Here is a 20888-nt window from a genome sequence, read left to right as displayed (position 1 = left end):
ATCATTTTCAAGTGACAAAAATAAAGTTCAAACAGTCTTATGTATGCGGTGAGAGGTGTGAGGTGATTAAGCATTTACATTTGTCTAAACATTAGACTGTTTGAACTTAATTTTTGTCACTTAAAATGATGTCATGGCGAGATCGTAACGCTGTTGTTCTTAAATGTTTGTCCAAATCTAATCTCATTAGGCATGGATTGAAAAAAAAAATATGCTGAGAAAATTATTTCCGTAAACAAATCCGATTCTGAAGAATTGCACTTACCTTGGCAAGTTCCGTTGGTGAATGTCACATCGTCAATGGCAACATCGCCAGTGTAGGATGAACCTCTAATTCCCTCGAAAGTAATCTAAGTGGTAGATTGACCCGTTCATTTTCAGAAAATGACTAACAGATGTTTCTCCAGTCTATATTTGGTGTTTTTCGGGAAAAAAATCTGCTAAGAATTAAATAAGCAAACAACAAAGGAGAAAATGGTCCATTCAAATTAAACCCATGGACTGTAAAATATAAACTCGGAGCCGCTGCAATCACAAAGGGTTCTCCATTCGATAATCATCAAGTATTTATTCGTTTTACTATAATTTGAATTAAAGACTAAACAAAAATAACGAATAATTTCCATTTTCTTTAACGTCCTTCCTAAATTAAAGAATAATAGTTGTTGATTTGAGAGGGAGGTGGGGACGTGGAGAGGGGGGTAAAGTCCGCTTTTGATACGTATATAGGTCTGAGAATGAGCAACTCTGCCTCCATCTGTTCCATACCGTTCTTGTTTTGGTACACATTATTCTAGAGTAAGTATTACAGATTCCAAATACTATATCGCTGCTTTTTTGCCTATCATCGTAATTAATGCCACGAAAATGTTTCGTACTGAAATAGCTATTGTTGAAAAAAAAAAAAACACCACTGAATTGAGATGCACAACTTACTTTATTCTGCAAGGTTAATGCAAGTTTAGCCTTAAACCATTGATATCCTTGTTGTCTTGACTTTGTAAAAACTATGCTGTTTCCGTTATAGACGTTGAGAGTGTTTATTGTTGCCCCATACATGTGGTAATAAAATATCAAACAGGACCCTTTCCCAACGTCAGAGCTTGGAACTGAGAACTCCAGTTTTGCGTTATCTCCGTATGATCTAGGTGACGTTTCGATGTACATGTAATACCCTATCCAAAAATACGAAGAAAAAAAGATGACCTTCAAAAAAGACGTAAATTTCAGATAAATTTCTGCTCCAATGTAAGATAATCCAAATTCCATTTACCAGCCCAAAAATTAGTCCCAGATCCGTTCTAAGCGCCTAAATTTAGTGACCAAATTGCATTTTCCCAGAGAAAAAAGGGAGAATTTACAGTTTCCATTTTACCCTTTATGCACTCTCGTGTAATACTTCTAGATTGAAAACGTAGTCACGTAACAGTATTAATTTTTCACGGTCTACTGTACTTTAGCTTTAAGGCCAACAAATGATATTTTAATTCTTGTTAAAAGCCGTGCCTTTCTTACTCTTGAAGAGAATAATGCCAGTTTTTCACATGGTATTTTGTGATGCCTTTTGATTTTTTTGTTGACTTTTCATTAAAACTTAGGAGTGCCTGAAAGGAATCAATTTGAAGCATTCGTGACCGGCTACATCATTTTCTAAGTTCATATCTGACTTGCGTTCAGCATATTGCTAGAATCAGCAATGTCAAATGCGTTCTGTTTGGGTATTCGATTATTTGTAACTTCATTTGTTGGGAAACAAAGTTCATAACCCAAACCCTATGCGGTCAGTCAAATATTATAATTCGATGAGATATTATTGCACATATCAAATAGAACACTTACTGCTAAAACAAACGACATTCTGATCAGTAATAGAAAACAACACGACTTTCAAAAAGAGTACATTGTTTGAAGGTTTTCCAGATTGCACGATACTTTTTAGAACATTAGGGCTAGAGTCTATCCCTTTGCTGCTCAGCCAATTGTGTGAGCCCTAATAAGAGCTGAGCGGTTCCCCCAGATATCTAACTGCTGTTTATCTGCAGTTTTGATCTGAAAGGTATAAGGGTTGTATCCATTTGAATGAGGAGAAAATACCTGATCCGCTTGTGTGATCTGAGGAGGGACCGGTACCAGAAGATGGAGTTGAGCCTGAACGCCGTGTCCAGTCAAAGACATCTGAGTAAGACTGACGCCAGCCAGGACACAATCCAGAATCAAAGTTGCATGCAGCCCAAGCTGACGGGAAAATCGGAATTGTCATCAATGTAGTTATTATTCATGACATAAAATGAAAAATAATTTACCAGGGCATGTATCTACCGTAAGAAGAAACATAAACAAAACAAACGTGCTTGCCTATTCGCTCGAATCTATGCGTAGGTAAAACGGGACTGTTTAACAATGTTTGGATTCTTATAAAAATAATATATTGAGAGCATAGAAGAACTCGAACTACACAAAGAACACGCGCACAAAAAAAACCTTTTAAAAGGTTTCTGCAGTCGAAATTGCACCCTTGTTTTAATACAATCAATGTGGCTTTCACATTGATTGCTTTTCGATCAAATCGACATTGTTCGTAAGCTGGTCAAAACTGCTGCACTCTCCATGTTTAAATGTCTACTGGGGATTGAGAGGTGAGCAGGAGGACGAAGGGGTTCAGAGTTAAGGGATGGAACCTCTCTTAAAGTTGAATAACATTTGTATTTTGGCAATCTTTTTCAAATTGTACACGCAAAAAGCTAGAGCAAGCCTTACGCCCAAAGACAGTACCAGTTAATGCCTTGCCTTAACTACCAATAATAGAGCAATAAATCGTATATATCGTTATCTCAGATTAATATTCCTATATTCGAATTTTCAGAAAAAAAAAGGATTATAAAATTAGTGTACTTACGGCTAGTAACATAAGAGAGAAACAGTTCGTATCCACGGTATCGAACACTCCCATCTGAATGAAAAGAGAACTCAGCATAGCTCCCTGTTACACCGACGATTTGTCCAGTTCGCGTACCACAGTACGTACCGATGGTCTGGCTTGCATCATTGGTAATCCTTAGATAGTCGTATCTATGGAAAAGTACATAATATATCTAGGTTTGAGGAAAAGAAATTCGCTCTGTGTACAATGTCCCTCATTCAGGCCTTTAAATGCCTCACAACTTTCCCAAGGGAAGGATTTTAGCTCGTCTTAGATAGCATTATTGAACCCTTGGACAACGAAGGAGTGTTTAGACACTCCACCACCCAAATGTACCAAATATTCTTTAGGAAAGGAACTGATTTCCGCGCATACCCGCAAGATGAAGCACTCTCCAAAGAGAAATAGTTAAATATGATCTTCAGCTCCTTTTCACTTGGAATGGGAACCCGATAAAAGCAGTCCTTGTTGTTTGGATAATAGTTTGGATATCCGGGACTTCTTAGTATGTTGTTTACGACAAAACCACAATCTGTTAAAAGTAAAATAATAGTAAATTAATCAATCAATCAATCAATCAATCAATCAATTAATTAATCAATTAAGTGATTAATTCAAACAAGACAAAAAATAAAAAAAATATGTCAGTTTCTGAGCTCTTAAGCAGGACGAGATGTGGATGACTGAACAAACAACAAATGGCTGTATATCACTTTCTGCAGCAATAAACTTAAAATGACTAGATAGTTAACTGCATCTCTTTCAGTTCGTTCAAACGCATTTTTAAGTTGTTGTTGTTGTTGTCGTTTTTTAAGTGCGCTTTACAAATAAAACGTTGTATCCAACGAGAACTTGATGCTATTTTGAAAACTTTGTGTGATGTCATTTGTTATTGTTCAACAGTATAATTTTCATTCCACATGTCGATCACCACCGATCGCTTAATAGGAGGATCTTTGTTACCTGTTTGGCACAAACGGAAAAAAACTATATGACTAGCTACAGATAAATACACTCCACAAATTTATAAAGCTCGCAGGCAAACTTAGTTTGAGGGAAAAATTTGAGAACGCTATGTTATAAAGATTTACAGAACTGAATCATAAAACTGTAAAGATTTTACAAGGAATCAGTATGACGGGGTTGTAAATGTTGCAGTTTGCTAAGCTAATTTCTCCGAAAATACTGAACATACCACACTAATATGAACACTTGTTACTAATACTGGCATGTTCTTAGTTTCTGGTTTCCATTTGTTCGTAGCTTTTGTTTTGATATATGCTGATGTGGTAAAATGTAAATATTATTTTGTCACCAAAGATTCTGCTGGAAACTATTACTTAAAGTGCCTTTCGTCCATTTCCACAGAATTTAGGGGAAACAGTAGCGCTTGGGAATGCGGAAACTCCAGGACAAAGCAAATTTAGTACTGATTATGTCCTTTTATAGGGTGGCGCTAAATTAAACATCATTTACCAGACGATTGAGGAGTTGTGTAAGGAGCTCCTGTGGAGAATCCTATGACAAAATAAAAATACAACCGTAAATGACTTTTAAACTTGAAATTAATGTCATTTATAATGTTTTGCTTTTGTGATGCTCGTATAGTAAATGGGATTAGACACTTTGGCATTTTAACCCTAAACGCTAAAAAGAAAACTTCTCAACATCTGATAGTAGATATGTTGGATGAACGGTACTTATACATAATACATAATACTACTTTAATAAAATCCGGTTAACCACCGGACATTTATCAAAATACTCACCATGCCCTAGGTCAGCCAGATGGGCAAAAATTAAAACTGCAAAAGATCAGAAACAAATTCGATCAGAATGAATAATTTGACTCAAGTATCGGCCATCAAGCCTCAGTGTTGCCTTCATTGTACATTGTCCCATGTCTGTGTTATTCCGTGCATTCGCGCTTCTATAGTTTAATTATTTGGACGAATATATTGTCCACATCACAATGACCAAGAACACCTTTAGGAGTCTAAACGAATGGCGTTGGGACACCATATACAGGCCTGGTAGGCAACACTAATTGGGCAGATTGATTGAGCAGTAGTAACAGAAATCCGTCTGTTGTATACCTAGCAATACTTCACCTTCCCTTCCTACTCCGCCCCTTAAATACGGACACGACTTACCAACGTTTATTAGGCACTCTCAATTAAGTTAACCGGCAGCCTAAAATTTAACCGTCAACCGTAAAAAAAGGGTAATTTTTCCCGTCAACTGTCACAAAAGCAGTTATTATTTGCCGTCAAACGGTTTCACAGTTTTTCAAATATGACGATTTCAGTTGCTCATCCCGGACTTCTGGCTGTCAAAGAATCGTCGTCGTAACTAGTAAACCAGTTTGCATGCTCCCAAATCTACTCACTCAATGATCTTCCCCATTAAATTTGCGTGTTAACTGACATCACAACTAACTGCCGTCGGGAAATACTTCCGGCTTCAAAATATTTAATGTCTCAGCAACAACCGTGGAAGATATTCCTGCTGGTATACGTTGGATCGATCAGTTGTTGATTTGATCGACTTAACAAATACGAATGATAAGAGAAGCAAAGACCGATACAACGTAGAATTACGTTTTTGAGTGTACTAATATTTCGGCTGGCCAAACCAGCCTTCTTCAGGTACAATGGTGGGAATTCGCATTGGGACATGCGCTTATATTACAAGTATTTTCGCAATAACGGAGCTACCCAAAACTAAAGTAAATGAAATAAGATAAAAAAAAAAGGGAAAAAAAAGCTAGTAAATTTCTTCGCGAATATTCAAGCCATGTGTATAAATATTCGCAAAGAAATTTACTAGCTTTTTTTTTTTTTTTGTTATTATTATTTCATTTGCTTCATCTTTTATACTGTCAATCACTTTAGTTTTGGGTAGTTCTGTTATTGCGAAAATACTTTTAATATAAGCGCACGTCCCAATGCAAATTCTCACCACTGTAACTAAAGAGAGTTGGTTTGGCCAGCCATGATATAGTACACTCTAAAACGTAATTCTACGTTGTATCGGTCTCTGCTTCTCTATCATTAAAAATGTTAATGCCTTACTATATCGATAACGTGTTTCCAACCAAAAAAAAAAAAAAAAACCTCCAGTAGACAATTGCCGGTTAATACTTAAAAACTCATGGGAGAAATTTCCTCTTGATAACCGTCAACCTTCAAAATCGGCAACATTTAACCCGTTACCGTCAAACCTACACCCCCATTGAGTCCCTTTTCTACTACTACAGGCTGAAAGAATATGGCACAAACCGAGTCTATCGTGAACAATTGACGCGATTTAACCGTTTATTTTTAGTGGTAAGTAAACAATGAAAAATGGAACCATCAAACCAAATTAGAGTAGCAAAGCCTGTTTCAGGAAGAAATCAGAACTTCAGTACTAAACAAAGTGTTTCTAATGGATACATACCACAAGCATAACAAAAGTGCTCTCTAAATATTGCTAGCTGACAACACATAGTTTACAATAAACCACATGTATCTATTTTTCCAAGATACGAAAGCAAAACTCTATTTTTAAACTTTGATATAACTTGAAGCTAATTTCAAAAGCACTTAAAAGATTTTTAGTACCCTAATATAATATTGCCGTTTTGCATGTTTTTATAAAGATGAAGCTTTAATTTATGAGAACGCACGCCCCTTACATATTTTGAAACAATAGCCCTCTCGAGTTATTTTACTCAATTCAATAGTAATTCATCTCAAACTGTTAAGACAAAAGAATACTCTTTAAATGCTAAATCAAATGCGTCATAAGGTCCTTGTAAAACCCGCTTGCGTGATCTTAACGTAAACGCTTCATCAGTCGCAGACTGCGGAAGACATATTGAATTTATCCAACAAACCATAGCCGATAACTCTTTATGAGCTTATGTAGTCTTATATATCAGACAAATATCAACATTTACCAAAAATTGATAAATATAAATCCGCCTTTTTTACTTAATCTTTGTTAAGTTGCTTTATATAAAAATGTTTGCAGAATTTTACTCAGAGATAGCTGCATGAAACATTAGGCGTTCCTCGCCCCAAGGCTGCAACATTAGGCTGTTGTTTTCACAACCGACTAAACACTAAAAATAAGTAGAAGGTGGTGTTTGGAAAAATGAGGGGGGAGGGAGAACGAGTGTAACTACAATCGAAAAAGCAAATGCATTATTGCATTATGAGGGACTACAAACCTGTCTTGGGCATTGCGATCCACCAGCATATGAAGCTCAAATGTACACTAATCATTATGAAATTGCAAACGGAACTATGTACATATTTGCAGCAACGCATATGTACATTTAGCAAAGGCGACAATATCAAGTTAGCGTCAGAGTATTTATGAAGAAACTTATCCAGAAACTAAAATTTCCGACCTAGCCAGTAAACTCTCAAAGACCTTCACTCGAAAGGTGATTGCGTCGCCTCTCTTTATCCACAGCAGCAGAATTATATAACTCGTTATTGGCGTCATTGTTAGCTATAATTCAGGATCGTTTAGGAATTTAAAAAAAAAAAGCTTTTGTTAATTTGGCAAGATAAATCACGAATTTTAATACTAAATGCACTACGCGTACGTTTCTAGGGGTGGCGGCAAAAGCTTTACACAAGAGAACTACTGTTTCAAGTGAGTTGAGTAAAAGGCACCTCCTCCTCCTCCTCCTCCATCCCCCCTTGGCAGTCGCTGTGTGGACTTTAACCTGACAATACCTGACAATCAGGTACAATTTTATATTCTCCAAAGTTGTTTCGCATTCTCATTATCTCTGTATAGTATACACCAATAGTTTTTGTTCAATCGGGGTATGAAATATATAGACGCTTAAGTTATAGTATAGTTTTCTTACGTCGTCATTTGCTAATACCAAATCGCTTTCTTGTGACAGTAAATGTGGCACAATAAAATGATCATAAAAGGGTAAACGACATCAGCAGTACTAACTAACGAGTCGAGCCGACTTCACTAGCAAAAGGGGCAACATGGTCATTAAAACCTCTGTGACAGATTTTTAAAGAAAAGAACGAGAACTACGAGAATAATCTCTTAACGTGTTAGACGCTGCTGAATCCTTTACTACAGGAACACCAAAATTATTTTTCCGCTTCTTGTCTTAATTGGCATTTCAGCAGACAGCGCCAAACAAGAAAGCTTGCAAGTTGCAAAGAATGGTTAATTTGGGGCTCTTTCAACCAACTCGAAGCAGACTGCTTACCCACGTATGTACAGTCTAATGACTAAATATACGGTATCTAGCAAAGTTCTGAAACGATCTGAAATGTATTTTTGTCATTTTAAAAATCTGAAAAACTGAAATGAAGATGAGGTGTGCAGTGCTTTCCTAGTCTAGTCTTGAATTTGACCACACAATAAGACTGAAGCAGTTTCAGCCGTTACAGTGTGCAGCGCTGGTGATCTGATAGTAATTTCCCTTCACGACTATTCAAAGGCATTTCAACCTCTTCTTGTTACTTGTATTAAGTGAAGCTGCAATCACTACCTTGTATCCAAACATAACTTAATGCGGCTACCAACTGACGATAGTTTACCACCCATTTTTCACCCTCCGTTAAAATCAGAGTGTTGGTCAATATTAGTGCGGTGATCAAATACGACACGAAAGAGAAATATCCCGCTCCGTACAAACAGCTTAAACCACTGGACTCGGTCTCAAGTTTACCTCAAAAAAATCGAACGACAAACACTTTTAAATCGTGCCTCAAAGACTCGTCAATAGGGTCACAAACGAGAATGAGGGATCTGCGTTCGAGAAAAGGTATGAGAATTTTGTTCTAGCCTGGAAGTAAACTCTCAATTATAGGGAGTGAATATGGAAAGAGTTCAGCTAAAAAGCCGCAGCGTTCAATATGCATATCCGAACCAAAATTAATCAAATTTTTGTCGTTCAACGATTTTGGTAGTCGCTGTTCATTTCCCCGTTTAAATCGTTAGTACTTTTTAACTGTTTAACTTACCTGTTATTAACAAGGACACCTGCATAGTTACTCGCTCTTAGAGATACTGCTTACGCAGCAAAGTGTTTTCACTGTTAAGAAGGTGAGCCCCTTGAGGCCTTGCATGGCCACTGAACACTCAGTCCTTAAATGCATGTGATTACGTTTTAAATACCACAAAACAGGTTTGTCGGCACGGAATGCTTGGCGAATAATTTATAAACAAAATAATTAGTCTCACATTTGAAATATGTCGTAAAAAAATCGAAAGAAAAAGCAAAACATACCCTTGAACTAATATCATTTGCAAATCGTCCTGCCTAGGATCTTGCAAGTTATAGAAGTAGATACAGATGTGAATGTTGTATATTTTTGAAAGCGGATGATTGTAAATCAGTGGCATGAAACGGCTCTCAGGCAGCGTCCTCTATGTACGCTGTTTTTTATCACTTACTTTATAAGCAGAAATACGTAAAATAACCCAAATGTTCAATTTTACATGAATATTCCTATTGCACCCTTCACAAAACTAAATTTTCAAACAGTCAGATGACCACTCTTCCCATACAACGGCAACGGTATAAAATATGCACATCCAATAAATTGTTACAAAAAAAAAATAAATAAATAAAAAATCGTGAAAGGGTTTTGGTACGGGTTAGGACAAAATGCGAATGCCCCAATAACTAAGTTTAAAGCATATTAATAGTGATGAATTGACTGTTTTCACGAAGCAGCGTATACAACTAATTTCTGAAATATTTGGCTAACTCAATTGTGTCAGAGCGGAATTGCAAAGTTGCTCCCATTCTTAGCATTCTTTTAAGTTCCTCGGCATGACATCGCTTTTAATTAACATTCAGAAGGATCAAGTCTCAATTCTTTAAGAACACATGTAACAGAGGTAATGTACAATGAACAACTCGCGTTGTTTCACTCTCTGAGCATTTAACTATTCTCTATAAACTGTCATGCAATTACTTTTACGAGTGAATGCAATGAAACGAATAAAGGAAAAGAGTTGAAGTCACTAGGTCACTAAGCCGTAAAATGGCAAATAACAGCGGATCAAAAGAACACGAGGGTATCTGTCTTACCAGAAAAGTATTACTAAATGTTTTAGTGAGTAATTATGTTTTACTGGTATGCGCGGAAGCTTTAAGACGCTCCATAGCGTCCTTTTTAAATTATAAGCTCACGCTCTATTTGTTGGTTATAAGTGGGTGTGTTTTACCGGTTATGAATGTTATGACAAACTGCCTCGTTAAACAGCCCCTGTGCCTACAGTTATCAACCTGTTGCATCCGTTTATTATGACCACATAAGAAATCTATAAGTTATCCTAGTTATCGTGTTCTGTACAACAATCCTCTTGTAAAAAGAAATAACTGCAAAATAGACATGTGACGCCCAAATGCAACGACCACATTTTTATAATATATCCCCCGCATTTAGCGCACTGCTCATGAGAACCTTTGATCAGAAGCAGAAGCACCCGCATGGTTAAAATGCAAAATCTGTCAAGTCCTGTTAGATCTTTATTAGAAACCTGCGTGCTTGTCGTTAGCGTTGCGGAAGTTATAACTAATTAAAATCCAGTCATCCATGACCTGAAGGCTCGAAATCAAATGATGTACCTATATTTCGTTCGTTTCGCAAATCGTGCCGATGGATTCTTCAAAATTGGATACTTTCTCAGGATCGATGATTCCATGCAATTCTTGTAGGGTCGTTAGCATTCTGTGTAAGTTGGTAGCTATTTGTTTTCATTGATCACAATTTATAGATGGCTAGAAAAACAAATATCTCTGATACTAATTCGGTGCACGTGTTGCAGCTTTCAAGTTTCTGAAACTCTTGAGCTTTTTGGCTCCGGTATACAGAGGATATCAGGAGGCCACTTTATTCACGAAAGTATAGTATTTTCAAGCTAGATCGACTCACTTCCAACGAATTTTCATTTATAATAAATCATAATTCCACTGGCAGCTGTCAAACAGCCTAAAATTTAACCGTCACTGTCAGAAAAGGGTAATTTTTACTGTCAACCGTCACAAAAGCAGTTATTATTTGCTGTCAAACCGTTTCAAGGTTTTTCAAATATAACTATTTCAGTTGCTCATCCCCGGCTTCTGTCTGTCAAAGAATCGTCGTCGTAACTGGTAAACCAGTTTCCATGTTTCCAAATCTACTCAATCTATGATCTTTCTTATTTAATTTGTGTATTAACTGACATCAAAACTAACTTCCGTTGGGAAATACTTCCGGCTTCAAAATGTTTTTTGCAAATGTCTAAGCAACAACCGTGGACGATAATCCTGCTGGTATGCGTTGGATCAATTGTTGATCTGATCAGCTTGACAAATACACATGATAAGTGAAGCAGAGACCGATACAACGTAGAGTTACGTTTTAGAGCGTACTATATTTCGGCTGGCCAAACCAGCCTTCTTCAGGTAAAATGGTGAAAATTTGCATTGGGACATACGCTTATATAACAAATATTTTCGCAATAACGGAACTACGCAAAACTAAAGTGATTGACAGTATAAAAGATGAAGCCAATGAAATAAGATAAAAAAAGGGAAAAAAAAAAAGCTAGTAAATTTCTTCGCGAATAGCGGAGAGGAAGTGTTCTGCTTCTGTGGTGGGTTTAGATTTAGTGTTAACACTAAATATTGGCCTGAATATTCGCGAATAAATTTACTAGCTTTTTTCCTTTTTTTATTATTTTATTTGCTTCATCTTTTATACTGTCAATCACTTTAGGTTTACGTAGTGCGAAAATACTTGTAACATAAGTGCATGTCCCAATACAAATTCTCACCATTGTAACTAAAGAAGGTTGGTTGGCCAGCCGAAAAATAGTACACTCTAAAATGTAATTAAACGTTGTATCGGTCTCTGCTTGTCTTATCATTGAAAACGATAACATGTTTCTGACCAAAAAAAAAAAAAAAGAAAAAGAAAAAGAAAAAACCTCAGAAGACAATTACCGATTAATATTTAAAAACACAAAAGTTAATATTAACTTTAACTCATGGAAGAAATTTCCTCTTGATAACCGTCAAACTTTAAAATCGGCAAAATTTAACCGTTTACCGTCAAACCTACACTCCCACTGAGACGCTTTTCTACTACTACAGGCTGAAAGAATGTGGCACAAACCGAGTCTATTGTAAACAATTGATGCGATTTAACCGTTTATTTTTATTGGGAAGTAAACAATAAAAAATGGAACAATCAAACCAAATTAGAGTAGCAAAGCTTGTTTCAGAAAGAAACCTCTACAGTACTTCGGTCCTAAACAAAATGCTTCTAATGAATTCATACCACAACCAAATCAAAAGTGTTATCTCGATATTACTAAAAGCAACACATACAATAAACCACATGTATCTATTATTCCAAGTTACGGAAGCAAAAATCTGTTTTTAGGCTTTAATATAACTTGAAGTTAATTTCAAAAGCAGTTACAAGATTTTTAGCACCCTTCAAGCTCAAGTGGAAGTTTAAGTTCATTTAGCAAAATGAGAAACCCACAGGTAGCGGGAGCTAATCTAGGCGGGCCAGACTTACAACTGTTTAAGGATAAGATAAGTATAATTACAGTTATTATAATCAAGGAAAGAACGAATAGAATTTAAGGGAGGTAAAGGAATGACGAGTAAACTTCACGAAAAACAAAAATTAAAAAAAATTAAAGGAGTTGAAACTAATTGACGAAGCCCATTTTCTGTACTACAATAGGTGGTTTAATATAGTCGTTTTTATTTACCAGAATATTGAGGAGAAGCCGGCGAATTTCTACTTTGAATTCATTTTAGGTAAATCTGTTATACGACGGGGTATCTCATTCCACAGTCTTACGCCAAATCGCGATAAAGAACGTTAAATTTATTTCTAGTTATAAATTGTACCCTAATATAAAATTGCTGTTTTGCATTTTTTTTTTTTTTTTTTATAAAGATAAAGCATTAATTTATGAGAACGCACGTCCCTGGCATATCTTGAACAATAGACCTCTTGCGTTATTTTACTCAATTCAATAGTGATTCATCTGAAACTGTTGAGACAAAAGAATCCTCTTTAAATTCTAAATTCAAATGCGTCAAGAGTTCCTTGTAAAACCTGCTTGCGTGATCTTAACGTAAACGCTTCATCAGTTGCCGACTGCGGAAGTCATACTGAATTTATCCAATCAACCATAGCCGATAACTCATCATGAGCTTATGCAGTCTTATATATCAGACAAATATCGACATTTACCAAAAATTAATAAATATAAATCCACCTTTTTTACTTGATCTTGATAAGATTGCTAAATAGAAGGTGGTGTTTGGAATAATGAGGAGGCGGGGAGGGTGGATTTCTGTGGAAATACTGTGAAATGAGACCACGTTTGTTAAACAAAAAATCTAAACTGAGAACGAATGCAATTATAATCGAAAAAGCAAATGTATTATTGCATTATGATGGACAACAAACCTGTCTTAGGCATTGCGATCCACCAGCATATGAAACTCAACTGTTCACTTATCATTATGAAATTGCAAACGGAAATATGTACATATTTTACCTGACAATCAGGTACAATTTTATATTCTCCAAAGTTGTCTCGCATTGTCATTATCTCTGTATTACTGCACGATACCAATATATAGTTTTTGTTTAATCGGGGTATGAAATAGCAGCTTACGTTACGGTATAGTTTTCGTACGTCGTCATTCGCTAATAGCAATAATATCCATGTGACAGTAAATTTGGCACAATAAAATGATCATAAAAGGGTAAACGACATCAGCAGTACTAACGAGTTGAGCCGACTTTACTAGAGAAAAGGGCAACATGGTCATTTAAACCTCTGCGACAGATTTTTAATGGACAGAAAGGGAACTACGAGAATAATTTCTTGACGTGTTAGAGGCCGCTGAATCCTTTACTGCAGGAACGCCAAAATTTGTTTCCCGCTGACATCGCCGAAACAAGAAAGCTTGCTACAGTTGGACCTCTACTAAGCGGCCACCCTGGGGACTTTGACAACTGGCCGCTTAATAGAGGTTGGCCATTTAATAGAGGTACAATATAAATTGGGTAGAAATGGCAGTCAACGTAATCTCATTGCCTCTATATAGCAAAACGCTTGTTGAAAAGTGAACATACACTGTTTGTTTTTGTTTTGTTTTTATAAGAACCTTTTCTATAGGAACGTGCCACACATCTCGGTTTGTCATAATCAGCAGTTCTTGGTACCATATCCCAGCAGGCAATGCACTTTGATAGGTTTAGTTTCCTGGTCACGTCGGCATTGATTTACGGAAATACATGTAGTGTATACCATGTAATTTAAGAACACCTTAAGAAGGTTTTCAGCCTCAAATCGCAAAAAATATAAGAACATTCAGCCTCGGATACAAAATTAGACGTTCTTATAAAAAAAAGAAAAAAAAAAAAAAAAAAAAAAACAGAGTGTATGTGACTAATAAATGCAAAAGTCATTGAAACAAAACATTAAGTGCCCTGAATTTGCGCATTTCAAGTCCGTGCAAAGTTCTAGCTCTAACACAGAGAGCATATAGTCATAAGTACAGTATTTATTACTGTTGAGTAAAATTGTACAGAAACATATGCAAATCTATGTCACAAAACAACAAGTCTCTTACGCCTTTTTTGCATCAACAGTCTGTAAGAATTTTAGCTCAAAATATTTCACGGACGATTTATTTAGAATAATCCCTCACTGCTGTTTGCCGTTGTGGAGCTCGGAGTTGTAACGAGCAGATCAAGTCATTTGCCTTTCCGATAGGTAGGGGAAGGACCTGATAACTGTGAAACTGGGCAAAGTGTCGGAGTTGATCGGTGTCATTATAGTGGAGATTAAATTGCCGTTCTTGTTGTTATCAGTTGTCACCTTCATATTATCTGTCACCATTTCGCTTGAAAAGATAACTTGCTGGCCGCTTAATAGAGGTAAAAAAAATTGCTAAACTTGCGACAGCAAAAAGGTGGCCGCGGCCGCTTAAGAGAGGTTGTCGTTTAAAAGAGTTATCGAATACAGCACTTTACTGACAAATAATTCCGGACTTTGGAAAGTGGCTGCTTAATGGAGGGTCACCGACTGTAGTTGCAAAGAATGGTTAATTTGGGGTTCTTTCATCTAACTAGGAGCAGACCGTTTACTCACGTATATACAATCTAATGACTAAAAATACGGTATCTAGCAAAGTTCTCAAACGATCTGAAACGTATTTTTGTCATTCTATTTCAAATTGACAGCGATGTGATAAAAATCTGAGAAACTGAAATGAAGATGAGGTGTGTGCTTTCCTAGTCTAGTCTTCAATTTGACCACACAATAAAACTGAAGCAGTTTCAGCCGTTATAGAGTGCAGCGTTGGTGATTTGATAGTGATCTCCTTTCACGACTATTCCAAAGCATTTTCAACCTCTTCTTGTTATTTGTATTCAGCGAAGATGCACTCAACTTCCAAACATAACTTAATGCGGCTACCAACTGACGATAGTTTACCACCCATTTTCACCCTCCGTTGAAATCAGAGTGTTGGTCAATATTAGTGCGGTGATCATATACCCCCTTTAAATCGTAAGTCCCTTTGAACTGTTTAACTTAACTGTCACCTGCATAGTTAATTGCTTTTAGAGATACTGCTTACGCGGACGTTAAGAAGGTGTGCCCCTTGAGACCGAACACTCAGTTCATATATGCATGTGATTACCTTTTGAATACCACAAAACAGGTTTGTCGGCACGGAAGGCTATGCCAATAATTAGACTATAATTAGTCTCACATTTGAAATATGCCGTAAAAAAATCGAAAAAAAAAAACAAAAAACAAAACATACACTTTAACTGACATCATTTGCGAATTGTCCTGGCTAGGATCTTGTAAGTTATAGACGTACATATAGATGTCAATGACGTATATTTCCGAAAGTAGCAATGATTTTGCGGATTTTTGTAGACCAGTACCATGAAACGACTCTAAGACAGCGTACTCTGTATACGTTGTTTTTTTTTTTATCACTTACATCATAAGCAGTACGTAAAACAACTCAAATGTTTAATTTCACATGAATATTCCTACTGAGCCCTTAACAAAGCTAAGTTTGCAAACAATCAGTGTAACTCAGTGGCGCCAGAGCAGAATTGCAAAGTTGCTCCCATTCTTAACCAAATGCCTTTATTAATTTAAGTTCCTCGGCATGACGTCACGTTTCATTAACCTTGAAAGGAGTCCTAAATTCTTTAAAAGCGCATGTAACAGAGGTAAATGTACAATGAACAACTCGCGTTGTTTTACTCTCTGAGTATTTAACTATTCTCTACGAACTGTCATGCATTTTTTTTAACGAGTGAATGCATCTCCACCGAATAAAGGAAAAGATTTGAAGTCACTTGGTCACTAAGCTATATTCGTTGGTTATAAGTTGGTGTGTTTTACTGTTATGGATATTATAACAAACTGCCTCGTTAAACAGCCCCTGTGCCTACAGCTATCAACTAGTTTGCATCTGTTTATTAATAACCACACAGAAATCTATAAGTTATCATAATTATCATTTTCCGTACAACAATCGTCTTTGTAACAAGAAATAAGAGCAAAGTAAACATGTGACGCCCAAATGCAACGACCACATTTTTATAATATATCCTCCGCATTTAGCGCACTGCTCATGAGAACCTTTGATCAGAAGCAGAAGCACCCGCATGGTTAAAATGCAAAATCGGTCAAGTCCTGTTAGATCTTTATTAGAAACCCGCGTGCGTGTCGTTAGCCGCGTTGCGGAAGTTATAACTAATTAAAATCCATTCATCCATGACCCGAAGGCTCGAAATCAAATGATTTACCTATATCCCGTTCGTTTCGCAAACCGCGCCGATAAATTCTTCAAAATTGGATACTTTCTCTGGATCGATAATTCCATGCAATTTTTGTAGGATCCTTATTATTCTGTGTAAGTTGGTAGCTATTTGTTTTGATCGATCACAATTTATAGATCCCAAGAAAACAAATATCTCTGTTTCTAATTCGGTGCACGTGTTGTAGCTTTCAAGTTTCTGAAACTCTTGAGCTTGATGCTAAATATATTTTGGCCCCGATATATAGATGATATCAGGAGGCCGCTTTTTTCACGGAAGTATAGTATTTTCAAGCTAGATCGACGCACTTCCAATGAATTTTCATTTGATAAGAAAAATTCCACCGCCCATTTGCTCACTGATGACCTTGCGATATCCCTAAATCAGACTAAATCGTTCAAACTGGAGCTCTACATGTTGCCGAACCTTTAAATTTTAGCCTGGTTTCATCGAGACAAAGGAAATCAAATAGATTTTCGTGTAATGGGATCTTAATAAAAGCTCTTTTTTTTTTTTTTTGCCAACTCTCTATAGTCAAATCAGGGATCTGAGGATTGGGCTTCCTCGAGTCTTAAATCAGACCGACCAGCATTTGGAGCCAGTATATATACCAGGAAAGCCTGATCATAAAGGAGGCAATCGATGCAATATTGGAGGGCTTTCAATACTCCTAGTCTCTCTCAGTGCCTTGATAAATGCGATCAAACCAAGGCGTAGAAGTCCATGAACTTGATGGTAAGGATCCCGTGTCTGGGAAACCCATAACTTGGATGAAATAGAACGTTATGTAACAACTGGGAAAAGGCTACGTACCTCGATTCCAAACGATTTTTTCTCTGTATTAAATCCTATAACCTCAACATGGAGTAGCAGCTCAATTTTATTTTGGTAACACAATGCGAACTATCAATGCAGTATCAGCCCTTATAAAATGTGACGCTAATTCGATTCAATAGTACCTTCCTTGCAAGGCTGTTCGAAGGCACTTTTTTATTAAAGCCTCTTCACATTTTGTTAGAAAATTTAATGAAGTGGGAACCACGAGCATTTAGATGAATTCATTAATTCTGCTGTTATTCATGAAGCAATGTATTTACCACTCACTCAGATTTTCTTAAGATAAAAGAAAGGTGTTTTTAGTATTATTGGAAATTTCGTCTCAAGACCAAAGATGTAATATACACAGATTGGAGAATAAACTGTTAACACTGATACAGTTTGTAGAATGCTTTCATGAGGGTTTGCATTTCCTTAAATCAGTAAATATACAAGGAGCTAAAATCGCAATGAAATAATTATCTCAAGTAGGTTTTTGCGTTGGAGTCAAATAACGCCCTTTTTCTGAAGCTAACGCGTGCGAATTAAAAGAGCGAAAGAGTTGGCCAGAAAGTCACTGAAGGCTCGAAATGTATTGAATATCCTAAGGTAAAAGCGTCTTGTAGTTCCTAGTCCGTATTTTAACATGCTGGTACAAGGCTGTGTATTTATGTAAATATACACCTGCAATCAAATACTCTTCAGCTTTTCCGCAGATTGGTTTGTATTCGAGATACAAAGTTAGATTAACCGCCACCTCTCACAAGTAAGCTGCTTTAATTTGAAACTGGGAAATGACTTCTCTTAAAATATCTGTGATTTAATCAACATCGCAAAATGGTTTGCGGTCTGGATTTTAGCCATTGCTTCAGTGCATCAATGCCACAGTTACAAATGTCATCAAAATACCGAAATGAAGCGAGGAAACGGTTCTTTCAGTCAAACCTAGAGGGTCAAGGACGATATCTTAGACTCTTTGCTGAGGTTGATTTCTAACAAATGCATAAAAACCACAAAAAAAAAAATGTTTGAAAAGGTTGCTAATGACTTCAGTCACGAACATTTTGCTGATTTAACGCATCTTAACGCGTTAGAGCGCCGCTTTACTTAATGCTCCTGTTCTTATCAAAATGACAATATAAGGCGATTCTTGTCGTATACGAATATGAAAATCGTATGAAAATACAAGACGAATGATCAGTCTGCGTTAGTAGAAAGGGCAAGAGAGAGCTAAATTGGGAAATTCGTGAATCAATTGTACTTCAACATGCATATCGAAACAAATTTTATCTAAACTTCTGTTGTTCACTTATTGAGTGGAAGCTGTTCATTTTCGTTTTTAAAGTTTTGGTATGACTTAAGTTGATTTTTCTACTTACCGAATGCTGGCAGCAACAATTTCATACTCCCTCAATAGGCTTTACCTTGGCCATAGCGAAGTAACATTTTGTTCATTCAAAAACATAGCCGGTGTGGCTCGAAGCCTTTGCACAATGCAAGAGTTTTTGCATGTAATTATCACAAATTGTCACGAAACACTAAACAAGCCAAGAATGTGACAACGAGATGAGATACGTCATAAAAGGCGGAAAAATATGAAAAGATAAACATTTCTCACTTTACCATGATACCTGCAAGCTCAGCCGGTTTGAACCACAAAAAAAAAATACATGTTTTTAACGTGACGTAATATACTATTAATTTTTAGCGATCTACAGTCCCAGGTTATGTTCGATTCGCTGTATTCCTAAATAAGGAGACATACCTATAAATACTTCCTATGAGGTTTTAGGAGTTACTAGGATACAAATTCTATCTTGAATATCGCTGGAAACGAAGTCTACAAAGAGATCAAAATGCAAATTTACTCATTTGCGTGGGCAATGTGCGTAAACGAAACTCCAACCCTTCAATCATGCGTGACCCCGCATGGTCATGGATCCGTAGTGAAATTGCAAGCATCTATTTGTCTCGCAAATTTTTACAGAACCCAACAGGACTATAAAGTTTTAAATGTATAAATTTATACAAAAAGGAAAATGATATGTCCACAAGAGAAGCGGTACTCCTATATTAAAGAAAAATAATAAATCGTTTTTATTTCAGAATCATTGTGTTCATACTTAGGATACGCGGGAAGTTTGGAAAGCGCGAGGGAAGCATGAGAGTTGTTCGTGGAGTAGCCGAGACTGCTCTAGCTTCATGAGTGATCTCCAAACTTCCCTGGTTTAAGGATAGGCGGCCAGAGGTATGGTTTCGATTAATCGCGACTTTTATAATTACCTTGCGCGTTGTACAGTTTTAATTTTTAAAAGCGGCAATTAACGAGTACCTTTCCTTTACGGGAACTTAATTTTTTTCCTGAGTTTCTTGAAATGGACTGTCTTAAGACTTAATTTATATGCCTACCCATAACTTAAAGTGATTGACAATCACGTGTTGTTTCGAAGGGTTTTCTTTTTCACCGGAAAGAGAAAACCGTCATGCAAATACTTAAAATTCTTAATAAAGTAGTTTTACGGACGTCCTAAACGTGCTTCGATTTGACTTAAAACCACCACTTTCTTAAATGCGTCAAGGCCCGGTTGACTGATCGTCACGTATCAAGAGGATACTATCAGTGGGATATATAACTTAATTGGGAATTTACTACCTTGACCTAAAAAAGCAAGGAAAACTGTAGCTAACAGGAGGAATTCAATGCAGTCTTAAATATTTTTTTTCCATGCAACTAAAACTGCGTTGGGTTTTGTTTAGCGAGACGTAACCATAAGTTCCACGGCTTTTTTCTTATTATTTTATTTTATTATTATTTTTTCAAGACAGACAGCCATTATCCGAATTATCCGAATTATCCGACTTAGAAAGACGGAAAATTCGTTTTCAAAATCCGTCTAAATAGACGTCCAAATTGAAGACCGTCCCGTTTTCACATCAAGACGGATTATCCGTCTAAGACGGATTATCCGTCTTAGACGGATAATCCGTCTCTAGTGTGAAAACGGCCAATGTACCTGTGCATCAGCAAGACTGAAAACAACAATAATAATAATAATAGTAATAATAATAATAATAATAATAATAATAATAATAATAATAATAATAATAATATTTTTTATTAAAAACGAGAACTCTTTATTAACATATTCCAAGCAAATTGCTATTCACAAGTTAAAAGTAGAAAAAAGAACTATTAAAAAACTATTTAAAACTATTTACAATTCATTTCGATGAAAAAAGAGACTACTTTCAAGCCAATTTTTTCTCTCATAAAGTTACTATGCAATAATAATAAT

The 20888-nt window shown here is 36.3% G+C and overlaps 1 protein-coding gene across 9 annotated transcripts in view; it reads right to left on the bottom strand.

Annotated features, from left to right (window-relative positions):
* The window catches only part of LOC146489134 (uncharacterized), a 101807-nt gene extending 82621 nt beyond the window's left edge, over window positions 1-19186 (bottom strand). For 2 of the 9 annotated variants that reach the window (XM_085105740.1, XM_085105756.1), the window contains exons 1-8: window positions 18972-19184; window positions 4690-4725; window positions 4397-4438; window positions 3296-3452; window positions 2897-3069; window positions 2095-2235; window positions 937-1175; window positions 266-350 (exon numbers count right to left, since the gene is read on the bottom strand). In XM_085105740.1, coding sequence (XP_084961866.1) covers window positions 266-350; window positions 937-1175; window positions 2095-2235; window positions 2897-3069; window positions 3296-3452; window positions 4397-4438; window positions 4690-4725; window positions 18972-18996 — 898 coding nt within the window. In that variant the 5' untranslated portion in view covers window positions 18997-19184. Of the gene's footprint in view, window positions 1-265; window positions 351-936; window positions 1176-2094; window positions 2236-2896; window positions 3070-3295; window positions 3453-4396; window positions 4439-4689; window positions 4726-8916; window positions 8957-18971 lie in introns of those variants that run through there. The other 7 variants (XM_085105782.1, XM_085105763.1, XM_085105772.1 and 4 more) reach the window with 6 other exon arrangements.
* Window positions 19187-20888: the final 1702 nt, after the last annotated feature.

Source organism: Pavona decussata, unplaced genomic scaffold, assembly GCF_977016875.1.
Source record: "Pavona decussata unplaced genomic scaffold, jaPavDecu1.1 SCAFFOLD_6, whole genome shotgun sequence".
Classification (NCBI taxonomy): Eukaryota; Metazoa; Cnidaria; class Anthozoa; order Scleractinia; family Agariciidae; genus Pavona; species Pavona decussata.
The sequence above is the reverse complement of the archived record's forward strand: the minus strand, read 5'-3'. Positions and strand labels throughout refer to the sequence as shown.